At 41.1% G+C, this 16344-nt stretch overlaps 2 protein-coding genes and 1 long non-coding RNA gene across 17 annotated transcripts in view; 2 read left to right on the top strand and 1 right to left on the bottom strand.

Moving 5' to 3' along the window:
- LOC134870803 (uncharacterized) overlaps positions 1 to 5113 on the top strand; it is a 31282-nt gene extending 26169 nt beyond the window's left edge. The window contains exon 2 of the mRNA XM_063893232.1: positions 3957 to 5113. Coding sequence (XP_063749302.1) covers positions 3967 to 4941 — 975 coding nt within the window. The 5' untranslated portion in view covers positions 3957 to 3966 and the 3' untranslated portion in view covers positions 4942 to 5113. The remainder of the gene's footprint in view (positions 1 to 3956) is intronic.
- LOC134870801 (protein shisa-6) overlaps positions 1 to 16344 on the bottom strand; it is an 82401-nt gene that overhangs the window by 56677 nt on the left and 9380 nt on the right. The window lies entirely within an intron of this gene.
- LOC134870804 (uncharacterized) lies at positions 6395 to 10439 on the top strand. Its single transcript, XR_010166606.1, has 4 exons — positions 6395 to 7810; positions 8204 to 8356; positions 9226 to 9327; positions 9689 to 10439. It is a non-coding gene; the product is annotated as an uncharacterized LOC134870804 (long non-coding RNA).

The following is a 16344-nucleotide window of genomic DNA, read 5'->3' as shown; positions in this document are numbered from 1 at the left end:
CTGGTACCAGAGCACCCTAGGAAGAAGGTCCATGATTGATTTTGTTATCGGACCTGAGGCCGCATGTTTTGGACACTCGGGTGAAGAGAGGAGCGGAGTTGTCAACTGATCACCAAATGGTGGTGAGTTGGGTCGAGTGGCAGGGGAAGCCTATGGACAGACCTGGTAAGCCCAAATGTGTAGTGCGGGTGAACTGGGAACGTCTGGAGGAATCCCAAGTCCAGGAGACCTTCAACTCACGCCTCCGGCGGAGCTTTTCAGGCATCCCTGTGGAGCCTGGGGACATTGAACCAGAGTGGGCGGTGTTCAAAGCCTCTATTGCTGAAGCTGAGGCGGGGAGCTGCGGTCTCAAGGTCTTAGGTGCCTTAAGGGCGGTAACCCTCGAACCTCCTGGTTGACACCGGTGGTCAGGGAAGCCGTCTGACTGAAGAAGGAGGCCTTCCTGGATATGTTATCCCTGGGTACTCCTGACGCAGTTGCAAGGTATTGACAGGCCCGAAGGGCATCAGCCTCAGCCGTGACCGAGGCAAAGCAGCGGGTGTGGGAGAAGTTCGGAGAAGCCATGGAGAAGGACTTTCGGTCAGCACCAAAGTTGTCTGGCGCAAACACCCAGCTGCCCCCTATGGTTTTCCCTGTCTCTGCAGGACAATTCACCCTTGGGGTGGATGCGGTTGCACACGAGCCATGGCCAAGGAACGGCTCTACCCCCTTCCACCACTGCGTCTCATCCCCCCACTCCTGGAGAGGGAGGCGAAATTGCATCTCCTCTGCTCAGTTTGTGCGTTGGCATCCTATGTAGAGCGCATAGCTGCTATTAGATGCACTGAACAGCTGTTTGTGTTCTTGGGGGATGGTGTGGCCCAGTAAAGTTCTGTCCAAGAAGCGCCTAGCAGGATGGCTTTGTGAGTGCATCTCACATGCCTATTGGGAGGTGGGGAGAGCCCTCCCCACTGGTGTTAATGCACACTCTACACGTGTGGTTGCTGTATCTCTTGGACATATCTGGATCCTTTTCATCCGCTGTGCTTGCAGGCGTGACACAGGACCAGTGAAAAGGGGAGGAGTGTGGGTCAGTGAGAGTATCTGACCCCCCTTTTGTTTAACATAATACACTTACTTTTTGCCAGGTCCCTTTGGGACCGGGGAAAGGTGGTGTGCAATGTGTTTTATCACTTGCTCCAACACCTGCAGGGATGAGCTAGGGGCTTACCCAGGCCAATTAGGCTGTACCCACACAGGTGAGCTACAGCCTGACTTCTCCGCGGTCACAACCGGAGGGTAAGAGGTACGGTGTGGTGGCTGTCAACCAAAGGCCGATCAGCAGTAGTGTGGTGGGTCGATGTTGTGAGGCGACAGGGCGTGCATGCATCAGGGCTCCACCCACTGTACCCATAGAGTCCAGTAGAGGTCGGAGCCTGTGTGAAATAGAACGAAGGTTACGTATTTTAACCCTAGTTCTATAAGCACAGGCGGAGCCCTCTACCTAGGGGCCCTGTCTTTCTTATGCCACTCGCTGAAGATGGTGTAGAATGACAGAGAGCGGTGTAGCTGCCTTATATACTGTGAGGCCTACGCAGGCATTCGGGTAGGTTTGTCCTGATTGGCCGACTACGTTGATGTAAATTCAGTGTGTGAACGCTCATGTGTCATTAGTGAATGGTAGTACCCATAGAGTCCAGTAGAGGGCTGAGCCTGTGCTTATAGAACTAGGGTTACAATATGTAACCTTCGTTATCTGCCTTTCCCGGTCTTCGTGTTTGCCTTATCGTTGTGACTAATGGATTACTGATGAGAGCAGGAGTTTGCCTCGCAGCGAGGTGGGTATAAAGCTGCTTCAGGTCACAGATGAGAAGACAAGATCAGTCGCCAACAGACTTTTCTAAAAAATGTTTGTATTGTGAAATCGACCTCTCTTTTGTTCCGGACCGCCAGACAGTAACTACTGATGAGCTCCACTCAGTCAGCGGCCTGTGGACGCGTGTACCGGGCTATTTGAGCCACAGCTGTGAAACTTTTGTAAAACCTACTGCTACAGCCTTTTATTAAATACTCCTTTAAAACTTATAAGAGGGGCTTCTCGTCGTTTCTTTTGAATCGACTCCTGGGCTTCGAATAAAAGAACATTTCCTACACAAGGCTATATGTTAATGTAGTAGTGTGATGTTGTTGCGCTATAATATGAACAGAACATTTTGGAAGAATTCATATGGATCGAAGTCAAACTTTTATTATAAAGGATGCGGGTTAGCATTTCCGCTATCATGGTTCCGTGTTGATATAATATTCTCAGTATGTTTTCATGAAATTGCGTAAATAAATACATTGGGTTTAATGTTAAGGTTAGACAGCTTTCCATAAAGAAATATTGGGGGTTATCGCTGGAAGAGCATCTTATATTTTGAAGTGCACTTGCCGCACTTCTATTGGCTTTACTTCCTGTGTGTGCAGCTTGTCTTCCCGGGCAGGAAACGTAACTACTCTCAGTTGTTTCCTGTTTTGTTGCAACTTGCAAATGTGAAGGTAACTTACCTAAACACACGTGAAGTCAGTCTATTAACAGTGTTACGTTTTTAGAGCTGCAATTTTGTTTCTTTTCATGCATAAATGTTAATTTTAGTGTGGTAATGTCCGGTCCACAATGGTTAGAATATAACGTTAGCAGGAGGGGGAGGAGGCTTAACATAGCACAAACTTTCTCATTTTACAGCTAAACAGTACACTAAATAAGTTTCTGATAACATTTTAGTAACATAATACTGTTTCATATCTGATAACGGTGTTTAGTTCGATAGTTGAAGTTTCTTGAGCCGGCCGCCGAACTCCATTGGAAAAAATGTCCATTTAACATAAAGATGACTGGCGATGAATGGCTTGTTAACTACTCATTTAAGTTATATTTTTACTGAAATAAGTCCACATTTACCCACAAAATAGTTGCAGAATCAAAGAGTGGCTCCTATCATTACTATATTTAAAAAAATATATAATCATGTGGCTCGTCCTGAAGGCTTATTTTAACTTGTTTATTTTTATTGGGGAGTTCTGCATGAATTTATGCGTAGAAGCTGTAGTTGTGTGCTTTCGGCGCCTTCAGTGGACACTACCCCAGTGTCTCAGAGCAGAGAATACTGCCACTCTTACTATTTTGAAACATAATTTTACGTACTTTTACAATTAAAAAAATAAATAAAATCATTATACATTTGCTGAGTGGTTAATAGTACATTTTCTGTGGTTTGATAACTCAGAACATGTTATTGTTGCTTTACAGTCATACAGACACAGACAGACAAGAAAACCTGTAAAATCAGTTTTAGAGATTTAGAGCTGCGATTGATTCATTTTATATTGGGGTTGGTGTTTATATTGTTGTTGGAGAAAATTTCAATTAACTCATTGAAATGCTTGAAATTACATCTACTCATCTACATTAAAAATCCTAGGATCTATAAATGTGCATATATTTTCATTCATTCATTTCATTGACACAGGGATGATTTTCATTTGTAAATAAGCAATGTGAAGCTGAAAGGCACATCTTGCATTACACATAGGACGTTTGAGATTGGAAATTAAGTACCTTTTCTCAATTATGATTGAGTTGTAATTTGTAGCCTAATTCCTGTTAAGATAAATAATGACCCTGCAAGGGATTGCTTCCAGAATTTTGTGTTATTAACTTGATCAAAGATCCCCTCCGGACATGTTTTACAATGTTTAAAAAAAAAAAAGACTACTTAAAAAAAATTAAAAATTGTCTAATATGGTTTTTCCACAAAAAAAGTTAAATATATCATTAAAATCCTTAAAATGACAGCTACTCATTTTCCAGGATCTATAAATATGTAAATATTTTGCATGAATTCATTTCATTTTCCACACTGAGATGATTTTCATCTGTAGAAATGTGAAGCTGAAAGGCACTTCTCATATCTAAAACGTTGTGTTTTCCTTAGGTGCCGCCAAATGAGATGGCAGTGTAAAGTCTGTGGATTCAGAGCGACAACAACGGGTGATCTTTTGCAGCATTACAGACTACAGCACAGGACTTTTGAGATTGGAAATCCGGTACCTTGGTTCGATTATGACTGTCCATGCTCCTTTAAAACATTAAGTGCCCTTCGCACACATTTGTCAAGATATCATGCAGAGGATGAAGCTAAGGGGCCAGGAGTAGTCCTCTCTTTCACATGTGTTATTTGCTCAGCTAAATATCCCACTGAAAAAGAATATTTCAGACACCTCGGCAATCACCTAAGGAGTCATGAAACCGTACAGTGTGTTTTTGTTGGATGTAAATTCAAGACAAATATACATGGAACATTCTGTGTGCACAAAAGCAGAAAGCACAACCCTCATTCACTTGAAGACTTAAAGCCAGATGTCATTGGGGAACACCAAACTTTACCAAATGAAACTGATCTTTTCGTCCCAGGTGATAGTGATCATGATGATACCAGTATACATCCTCCAGTGGATATATCAAATGAAATTCACCAAAGAATTGGCTCAATTCTCTTGAAGTTGGAAAGTGTGCACAACGTTTCTGGTAAATGTAAAGATGATTTGGTGGAGGAGCTTCATTTTCTATACACCGCTTCTGCTCCAGTAATTCGTCAGCTTGTTGATGCAAGTTTGAAGAAGTATAATTGTGCTGTGGAAGAGGACATAGTTAACAAATTGGTAGAGGAACTATGCAAGTCACACCCTACAAGCAAGGCACTGGGAGTAGATGGGCCCTTTGGTTCTGTGTATAAGAGAAGACAGTATTTCAAGACACAGTTTGAATTTATCCAGCCAGTAGAGTACATCCTTGATTCGCAGGAGAATCTCAGCTTTCAATATGTGCCCCTTCTTCAGACCTTGGAGCATATATTAACCAATAAGGATATTGCACATGAGGTTTTGAAAAAAACAATCTCATCCACTCGGTATGAATAATTTCAAGACGGGCAAAATTTCAAACAAAATCCATTTTTTGCTGTAGAAGAACCAAGAATAGCATTACTTCTTTATGTTGATGATTTTGAGGTTTGCAACCCATTAGGGACGTCACGTAAGAAACACAAGATCACCGCAGTTTATTGGATCCTGGCAAATGTACCACCTGGACTGCGCTCTCTTTCTGCAATAAACTTGGCCATTCTCTGCAAAGCCGTTGATGTTAAAAGATTCGGCTATGATATTGTTTTAGAGCCTCTCTTGAAAGATCTGTCTGTCTTGGAACAAGAAGGAGTTTTTGTTGCCTGTGCTGGAAAGAACATAAAAGGGACAGTATATTGTGTGGCAGCAGACAATCTTGGTGCACACTCTCTTGGTGGACTTGTTGAAAACTTCACTGGTCCTTACATTTGCAGGTTCTACTTAGGATCTCACTCTGAATACTCTCAAAAGGAGGTACGCTGTGGGGAATTTCCACCTCGGACAGAAGAAACCCATATCTTGCATATCAAAACTGTAGAAGACAACCCCACCTTGCCTCATTGCTTTGGAGTCAAGAAAGCTTGCCCACTGACTAAGAAGCTGAGTCACTTCAGTTTCGTTAGAGTTTACCCTCCTGACATACTCCATGACCTATTTGAAGGCATTGTCCCTTCAGAATTAACACACTGTCTGAATACTTTCATTAAGAACAAATACTTCACATTATCAGAACTTAATGAGTTAATAAAGCAGTTTCCGTTTAAGTTTACAGACAATCTTGACCGCCCTCAGTCCATCCCAGTAAGTGTTGCTAGTCGTGGTACTATAGGAGGAAATGCTCATGAGAACTGGGCACTCATAAGGTCACTGCCACTAATCATTGGCCCAAGGATACCCTCTGATGATCCAGCGTGGCACATTCTTATGACCCTTAAGGACATTGTAGAGCTCTCTGGCCCCTCTGCACTCCGTTGAAAGTGTTGCTTATCTTGACCTAAACATATCTGAGAATCGTCATAGATTGCAAGAAGTTTTCCCTCATTTAAGATTGACACCCAAACACCATTTTTTGGAGCCACTATCCTGCGCTCATAGAAGCCTTTGGTCCTCTAGTTGGACTGTGGACTATGCGCTTTGAGGCCAAGCATAAGTTCTTCAAGCGTGTTGTGAGGTACTCAAGCAATTTCAAGAATGTCTTGCTTTCACTTTCAACAAAACATCAGCTGATGATGGCTTACAATTGGCAAAGAATATGGCTAAGCCTGCCATGGTAATCAGTAAAGTGTCATCTTTACCTTTGGAAGTGCTACATGTTGACATCCAGGAGTCTGTAAAGCAACGGTTCCCTCAGTTAACAAGTGTGCAGTTGTCAAACACTGTGACATACCATGGAACAAGGTATTCAGCTGGGATGATCTTGACGTATGGTTCTACAGGAGGGCTCCCAGACTTTGTAGAGATCATACAGATGTTGATCTTGGAAAGCAGTCTTTACTTCATTGTTAAGAAACTCAATGCTTGGTACCTGGAGCACCTCAGATCTTTTCTGTTGGAAACCTGTAAGGAAGTGAATGTTGTTCCATCACCTCAGCCTTCAAGATGTCTATCCACTTGCAGCTTACAGACTTGCAGGAATGCGCATGGTTACACTGAAACGTTACATTTGTTGTACATTTTAGATTCTATCTATCTATAAACTGTTGGTGATTTTGTGAATTAGCCTATTTCCAAAAAACGGCTGCCCACCACATCACTTGTTTTCAGAGGGTTTGAGCGATTTTGGTGCTTAATGGAGGTATAACCTTTATTTTTTAAAATATTATTTTCTTCTCACTAGACCACTTGACATGGATTCAGCAATGCTCCGGCTGACCTTTGGTCACAGAATAGAGAAATTGATTCTTCCATCCGGAATACCAGAGACTATGGAGGAGCTGAACTTGGCCGTCAAGCAGACATTAAGTATCCCCAACGACTTCAGCCTGCAGTATTTAGATCCAGAATTTGAGGACTTTTTTACTCTCAACTCCACTGCTGAAATTACACACAAGGCCACAATTAAGGTTGTGACAATCGAACCAGTTGTTCTGAATTTGTATCCAGTACCACATAATGAAAGCTACGATGAAAGTTTCACCTCAGAACAATCCCAAGATCCTGCCTCCACAAGTTCCACTGCACAAGACTCCTATGACTCATGTGAATCATCATCTGCAAGCTCAGCCATCAAGTCATCAAGCAGCAGCCTACAAAAGAAACCATGGCCAACTGAATTCATTATTCCACGATTCTCTGTTGAAACCGAAATGATTCTTAAAGAGCCAATGAAGATTACAGAAAAGACGGCAAACTGCTGACTACCCCAAACATCAAGTCAGACATACTTGAAAAGCTAGCTCAGTCCATTTATACATACACTCCCTATCCATCACTCCAGAATTGTCTTTCTGTTGCTGAAGCACTTATCAAGGCACACCCATGTCCGAAAGATCCGGGGAGCTCTTCAGGCGTCATTGGATGGCAGAATAGCATTAAATACAAGATGGCTAACTACAGAACAAACCTAAGAGGCCTTGGTATTCCAGATGGTACATGCAATGCTCTGAAACATAAATGCCATGCTGACAGGAAGTCTGCCAAAAATGTAAAAAAGGCAAAAAGAGCAGAGGTCAATTATCTGCCACCCTACCCAGCTGGTGAAAATGAGCATAGCTTGGAGAAAGTAAGGGAAGAGCTGGTCATCGAGTCAAAAAAGAAGAACAACGAAAAGATAGTCAAAGACAAAATGAGCAAAACATTTGCCCTCAGACGACATGAAATCCTCAATCAGTGTCCAAGTGTTCGAGCCATGAAGAACCGCTGGCCTGCCCTGTTTGACCCTTCTCAGGTAAATTGGAATTTGTAATTCCTGTTAAGAGATGATGAAAATGTGAAAACGAGGACCCTGTAAGGGATTGCTTCCAAATAATTTTGTCAAATTGACTTCAAAATGTTTTAAGATGTATAAAAATACTCTTACTTTGAATAATCATTTTTCTAACATGGTTTTTCCACAAAAAAGTTTCAATTATGTCATTTTAATCCTTAAAATGACATCTACTGACTCCCTCATTAAAAAATCCAGCATGTATAAATATGCAAATATTGTGGAGGGTGACTTCAAGTACTCTGACAGTGGCAAAAAGTATTGAATGTTAGACAATTTATATGAAAGAGGTTTAAGAGGTAAGAGCTGATGTGATACAGTACCTTTGTCTCTTTTGTTGTCTTTGTGTTTCAGATCAATGCAGAATTTCAAAGAACAACTACTGTACATCTGGAGCCGAAATTTATGTCTGCGTTAGACCGTCACACTCCCAAGCAACTGACACTATTTCGTGCCAAAGGTGGAGCACTTGGAAGAAGACTGGAGATCATAATGGAACCGCTGGAGGTACAATACTTTTCAAGATTAGAAGTAGCTTTGTTCCATACGATTCTGTCAGTTCTGTTTACTGTTATGAACTTCTGACAATTTGAGGAGAATGAGGTCCGGACGTAGTCTTGAGTTGTCCTTTCACACATGTAGCACACATCAGGAGATTGTCTGTGTCAGATGCGTTCACACCTACTGGTACTCCATAGTGGTGGTGCCTGGGTAGAGCGTACAGGAGGTAGGACATGATACAAAAAGTACACTGATTAAACTTTTCACCAGAAATAAAGCAGCTTTTATTTGACGAAAAAATGCAGGAAGTCCTCTCCCATTAGCGCTAGCTTCAGAGCGTTCAGTTCTAGTCAAAACAATGCAGCTTAGCTGCCCTGGTGTGTTTTTCTTATCCATCATCGCTCAATGTGAATCCTCCGGAGAATTCACTGTTGTATTCACACATGGGGTCATTCAGACATGACACAGACTTTGTACTATAGAGCTGGAAGGGTTAAATCCATTTAATGTCAGATTTGAACATTTGCGCTCACACATTCAGCTCCTCGAAGTGATAGTTGTATAATTTCAGGTTTGCAGTGCATGTGTGAAAGGGGCTAATGGATAATCACGAAATCATATACAGTACATGGTCTACTGAAGCCATTATGAAGTTGTGCCTTGTGGTCTGACAAAGCTTTATACATGTAGTAAAGCAGGCATGTAAAGTACGATCAGAATTGATGATGATGGCATGATGACCAAAACCACAAAAATAGGATCCAGGTTGTACAAAAACAGACTTTTTTTCCCATAAGTGTGATGTGTTTACATTTCTAAATTACAGATCCAGTGAACTTTTTTTGGGTGATTTGACTTGTTGCATTCCTCCCCAGGACTCAGTGCACTCTTCGGTTGAGAGGACCAGAGAGGTTGTCCTTCGATGTCTTATAGAATACCTTGGAGAACAAGGGGGACATCTCATCAAATAATTCAACGTAGGTGAACTTAATTTGTATTAACTTAATTCAAGGACCATAATACCTTAATTCCTCAAGTAGGTGCTGTTGTCAAGTAGATTGACACAGATCTGTGAACTTTGTTTTTGTTTTTTGTGGTATCTTTTTTTAACAGCTTCAGTGCTCCTTGTCATAGATTCTCCAAATCTCTGGACTAAACTAGAGGGATGAACACTAGTCTTCCACAAGATACTGTACATAGAGAGAGATGTTATAATATGTTATAAAATAGATCTAAAAGCTATGAAAACAATAATGAATGTATTGTCTAGTAATGCGATATGCTTGGAATATATTTCTGACAGTTTCATACTAAGACACTTACAATTACATGTTGCAGGACACTGAGAACTTGGAGGAACTTGAATGGCTCATAATGGCAATTGCTGTGACCCCAAAGCCCGCAGATTCTACAAGCAACAGCCCAAACAACATTGGAATTTTCATAGAGGGCGTGGAAGTCATCACAAGACTCAGAGATATTGCAAGGGCTTGCTCTGTCCTCCTTGGCTTGACCTACGCACTGAATCTCGATTATCCCAGACAGCTAAAGTACACATTTGAGGTATTCCAAAAACTTTTCTTGGAAATGGATGATTCAAAGCTGTCAAACAAAGTCCAGTCCCTCAAGAGCATACTTCTGGCTTGAAATGAGACTGTTGCAGTGCAAACATTTGTGCTACACAATGTTCAGCTTCTACAGAGCTTGAGAATTGCACATTTGAAAGTGCTATGTGTGTAAGTTAGCACTGGACTCTTATCCCACAAATGTCAGTGACATTTCTATTGTGGGTAGTTCAAAGTGTAAATGTTTTTTACTCTACACATTACACTTTTCTGCTTTTGTTTTGGTACATGCACTTCTGGAGGATTTTTCTTTAAGATCATTATGGATCCAATTTAGTGGCTAAGTGAGGTGAGAAAGCATGGAAACACATGTTTATGGACACATCACCACTGTGTAATAGGGAATTTATTTTAGTTTTTACAAAATAGTTTGAAGTCAGCATTCTGTCCTTTTCAAATTTCTCATTTGAAATTCAACGTCTAACTTCTGGCTTGAAATGAGACTGTGGTTGCAGTGTTCACTGTTGTGCTACAATGTGTCGAAAGCACAAAAGTGAATTGTTAATAAAAGTCTTATGTGAGTATTTGTTGAGTTCTGTACTTTCTGGTCCATAGACTAGTTATTCCTAAGAAAGAAGAATATTTAGATTTAATTCATTGCATTGATTAAATTCAAATCAATGCGCAGATTAATGTAGATGATTATTACTCAATTATATATCATTGATAAATATAATTAAATTATTTTTTATAAGTACTATTTACACATTAGGGAGTTTATCTTTTTCAAATCAACTCAATATTTTTGTTTAGGTTTTAAATAATTATGTACTGTTTTCTATTCGAATCTACTCATATTAAATGGATAACTATTAAGGGTCTCATTTAATTAATATTTACTCAATACCAAACATTGTGAAATATAATTAATAATATTGCTTGTAATCTGTTGCCTCATTTTTTATTGAGTAGATATGGTGTATATTTTCTTACAGTGTGTGATGTTTCAGCACAGGTTCCAGATTCATCAGACCCCATTCCGCTTTATTTGTGTACAGGACCCCGCTGATCAAAGATGATGAATAACAAATCTAAAAGAGGGAAATTAGCATTGAAAGTCCTTGTATTTCAACTGATGCATAAAATATCTGCACTTACTTTAATGAGTGGTGATAAAAGTTGCCGTGCTGTGCGATAGGCAGCACCTTGATTGATGCTGCCCATTAAGAGTACAAGCAGCGTGCTAAACAGACGTCCCAGCAGCGCCCCCACCACCTGCCTGCGAGGACTCTCCATCTCCTCTCCTGACATTTTACCTGCCAAGTTCCTGCTATCAAAATCTCCTTTCCTTTTTGGCTTGCTCACTTATGTACTTGTACTTCTGAGATATTCTGTGTGCGCAACATTTCCTGCATATTCCATCTTCTCTCTGAAAATAAAAGCCTTCTTCATCTTCCCTTCGGCATCCCAGCTGCCAGACAAATAGCTCCACTTGTTTCAAAGTGGCCACAAACGAAGGGCAATGATAAGAGAGCTGTCTCCCAACTGTCACTTCCTCTTCTGCCCCCACATCTCACATCACTGTTATTGACTGTAGTTTATCTGGGGGTGGGGGGGTGGGGGGGATGTGTGTGTACCAGAGTTGTCAGGAATGGAAGTGTGGCCTTAACTTATTTGCTTTCAGGTGGTATTTTGGAAAATGCCAAAAGGTGTTTTTTTTCTCTTCACCCACAGAGAGTAGTTAAATCATCTGCTGGAGGACACCAAGAATGGCTACTAGTTTTTGTGAATACAAGTAAACTGTATTTAAGGGTCTGCAAGTCACTCATTACCACCCCTTCATTTGCTGCTGCAGTTTAAGTAAGTGATAAAACATGCCTCTACCAACCCTCTGTTAACCCTTTAGTGAGCACATTGTTACGAATCAAGATTAAAGGCTTTATTGTCAAATGCACAGGAGCAACAGTGTAGATATAAGTTCCAGGCTCCTCCAACAATGCAACATCAATATATATAGAACATGAACCAAATGAAACCAATAATAAACAGTGAAAGAAATAACAGAATAGAAATAAAACAGTGCAAGAGAATGTTGCAGAGTCCCTTAGTCTGGTGGTTTTGGTCCTGATGCTGCGGTACCGCCTGCCAGACGGCAGCAGACAGAACAGTTTGTTGAGGTGATGGGGGTCTTTGATAAGCCTGTGGGCTTTATTCCTGAGCTGCTGCGAGTAGAGGTTGTCCATGGATGGCAGCTCCATCCTGGTGATGTGCTGTGCAGTTTGCACCACCCTCTGTAGAGTGTGTTTACCAGTAAAATAATCCTGTTCTTCTCTGTTGTTACATTCAGAGTCTCAATCTGTCACTCTGTCCAGGGATGGATATCGTCTGTCTCTTCCGTTGTGTAAGATTAATCTGCTAATGAGCGCCATGGACCGACCCGGCTCTGCAGGATGCTGCTAGTACTTTCTCATGGGTCTTTCTGCAGAGGGCTTAACCAGCAGGTCAGCCATGCCACCTCTGGTCTCACCATTATATTGTTTAAGCAGGTCCACTTGTGTCCTATAGGAGTGCGCTGTCAATCAAGAATAGCCTAGATGAAATCTAATGAGCTGCCTGGCGGTTAGTTTTTCAGTTTGTGTATTTAGGTTTTACAAACAAAGCATTGCTCCTTATTCAAATTTAATCCTCAGTATTCATTCTCAAATATGTCTTATCATCAGGAGACAGAATTTAAATGTCCACCTTTTATGGATAGTCATGCTGACGTAACCTTTTGTTAAATTTGATGAGATTTTGAAAGTCAAAAGAAATGTCATTTGTAAAGTACATAAGATTTGCTCCACTGGCATTACTAAAAAGCACTCACCACTGTGGTGTATGAATTTAGAAACATGTGTCTTTGCTTCCTGTTGAACTGGTTACATGTTTAAAGTATAACTGAACACATCCCTGAAATGCAATTCTATAAATGTTTTCATCTGACAAACCGTGTCAACTACTTACAGGCCAGCATCCATGGCTAGAAGTTTTTTTTCTGCCTTTGGTGTAATCATCTCTGTTGACAGTAACTTTCAATAGAAAATGAAAATATACGATCTGCTTTACTTCTTCCTCATGTGTTTGCTATGAATATAATGCAAGAATGCATGGTTTGCAAAGGTGTTCACTCACAATCAGAGCTAGCAGCTGCCCTACTGTCTTCTACATCTTCCACATTCAGCCAGAACATTGTAACCTCTATAAGAGATAACCCACAACAATCACACAAAAACATCAGTATGAACGTGACTGAGACATTCAAAGAGAGCTTGATGAGATCAAATTCAAACAGTGAGCTGTGGGGTCTGCAGGGTTCTTCTATACAAGCACAACTTTACACATTTTAATCATTTTTTCCATTATTACTTTAGAGCAGCTTCTGAGCATGATGTGGCCTGAGTTGACAAGCAAAGCTAGATTGGCATCATCCATCTGTATTACCTTAAAAGCTGTCCTTTGACACTCAAGCTGTGTGAAGGTTAAAGTGAAGGACTGTCACACTACCTGCTGGATTATGTGACTTTTGAACGAGAGATTTCATCTTCAAAACAACTTGTCATGCTCTCCATATGAATCACTTCCTCTCTTGGCTGGTTTTGCCCTGTGTGGCTCAAACATCACAGAACGGCTTCACAGGCGGATGTTTTCATCTTCTGCCTCATCAGACCTGAGTGTTGATTATACGGGCTGGAAATTATGATCCTGCCTGTGGGCTTGTTGTTCCACAGCTTCTGATTCATTGGGAGGAACAGGAGATGACTGTTTCACAATCAAAGCGAAGTACCAAGACTCTGACAGGAGCTTTTTATACCCTCAAAATCATCACAAAAGGTAAACAAAAGGGACAAAGATCTGCAACTTCTGAACAAAATGTTTGTGGTTTGCTTTGTTGGATCCTGTTCTTTCCCCTGATGTACAGTACAGCTTGCTAGAAAAGTAGCGCAATTGGTTGCTTTTGCACTTGTAAATGTGATACATTTGCATGGTAAATAAAAGTTGTGTGATAACATCCCCTGCTCATGCTACACCCCTATATCCACCATTCCAGACACACCACATTCATAAAAAACAATAATTGCCTGCCATGAAAACCAATTTCACTTCCTCCACAGGACAGAATTAAAAGTTGGGCTTAGCAAGGTAATGAAGTATGGCACACGCTAAGTCAAGGATGGAGGCTTTGTCTGAATTAATCACTTCTCGGATGCTCTGGCTTGGCTAACTTTCATATCAACAAGACTGACATATGGAAAAATAATTAGAATGTATGCAATCAACCATAAACAGCGAGCAAGCTGCATTTTTAATAAACCTTCCGTTGGGTATGCTGCCTGTCACTCCACTCTCCGGTCTGGGCCAAAATAACCAATCTCTGGAGGTGTTAGAGCTGTATTCCAGTCACATCAATGGCCGAGCTTTTCTCTTCTTAAACACACAATGTGACAAGGATTTAAAGTGCACAGTTTTGTTCGTTGAGAATGACTGAACAGAAAAAAGTACACTGTAGTTTTTTGTGACAAGAACGATTAATATAAGCCTGCGATTGACTTCAGTCTGCGTAGGCTACCAGCGAGGAAGAGCTGCATCCCCACTGTCAGCAATCAAGGGGAGCAGAGTCGCTATCCATCTTCTGAATTCCAAGAGAACCTTTAAACAATCACTGGCCACTTAAAGCTTTAACAGGTTTCTGCAGTTCTTACACCCACGTTAGTGTAACAGTCTAGATCAGTTTGACAGAAACCTCAGTCTTGCTGCCTGTTATTTCAGACCAGACGACAACAGAATACACAAGTAAAGTATTGTGAGGCTGTGCATCCTTCTGGACCGATGCTGAGGGCAAAGGAGCAAGGTAAGCAACTGTGCATGCAATTTAAAGTTAGGCACCTAGAAGATTCACTGGGAAACACAAGATACAAATCATATCTACTTCAAGATCCTAAATCAAAAACAGCCAGTGTTTCTGGATGTTCATCTCTATGTTAGGACAAGCATGCTGGAACAGATGGCCACCCACCCTCACAGCACACCTGACACATCCAGCAGCAGAAGTTTTCAGAAAAGGCAATTGAAAAATAGGAAATGTTTTTCACTTTTTACATTTTTTGCTGCTATTTTCTTTTACCTTCTTCGTCTGTCTGACCAACAACTTCTCTCAGTCTGTATCTCAAATCAAGCTTTGTTTATATTGTTAATAACTCCTATATATAGTAGTTTACTGTGCACATAGAAAATCATGTATAAGTGTAACTTGCTGGCTGTCTTTTCAAGGAAACAATTCAGGCAGCTTATTATTCCTGACCTTTAGTTGTACACTTCTTGTTAGATGCATGATACTTTAGGTCTACTATAGGGTACAACAATTCTTACTGGACATTTTGATACCCTCATTCATTAGGTCCGTCACACACCAAACCAACATCTAAAAAAATAGTTTTCATAAATCCGACTTTAGGGCAAAAACTGTGACGTGATAAACATGATGATCAACAATGTCTCCAACATCAGTGTGAAGAAAACTGCACGTCAGGTCCATCACCCTCTCCTCCAGGTTTCTGAAAGGCATTTTAGGACAATGTAAGACACTAACTAGAGTAAAGCAAAGTACACAGGGTATGCTGAGGGGAAGGTTAGTCCACCAAACAGATACAAGAACACACACTCAGTGCTCATGGCAGAACTCAGAGTATAGAGTAGTTTTGTACCCCCCCCCCAACACACAAGCACACACACACAAGCACACACACACACACACACACACACACACACACACACACACACACACACACACACACACACACACACACACACACACACACACACACACACACATACACCTCTTGCAATGTAATTAACAACCAAACACACTCCGTCTGTATAATTAAGTGCCCTAAGACACAGCGTGCTAACCCAAGCCAGCAAATAAGACAACATCTGTTTCCAGATCCACACAGAGAACGTTCCACCACTGACTGGCCCTGAATCTTTCTTTGCACTCTTTTTTTTTTTTGCATTGTAACTCTCAAACCAAGCTGTGAAAACATTTTCAAAAATAATGAAGCTCCTTATGAGATTAATTGAAGCAGACTGTTTGCTTGCTGTTAACCTAACATGACTCGATGTTATCACTGCAGATCCACATCAGCCCCTGCTTCCTCACGCAGGACCATCAAATCCTCTACAGGTTTTGGACAAATTCAGTGCAAGGATCACATAAATTGTTTTCCTACTGTTTGTTAATCATTAAAATGTTACATAAATAACTCGGGTTTGTCATGAAGACTAAATATTCTCTATATAATAGTCTCTCAATGAGAGCAGTGCTGTCTTTCTGTGGATAGGAGGAGACTCTGAGAGAGCGGGGGAGGCTTTGCAAAGCTGTTAATTTCCCTC

The sequence above is a fragment of the Eleginops maclovinus genome, chromosome 10, assembly GCF_036324505.1.
Source record: "Eleginops maclovinus isolate JMC-PN-2008 ecotype Puerto Natales chromosome 10, JC_Emac_rtc_rv5, whole genome shotgun sequence".
NCBI lineage: Eukaryota > Metazoa > Chordata > Actinopteri > Perciformes > Eleginopidae > Eleginops > Eleginops maclovinus.
Note: the sequence above shows the minus strand (reverse complement) of the source record. Positions and strands in the feature narration are given on the sequence as shown.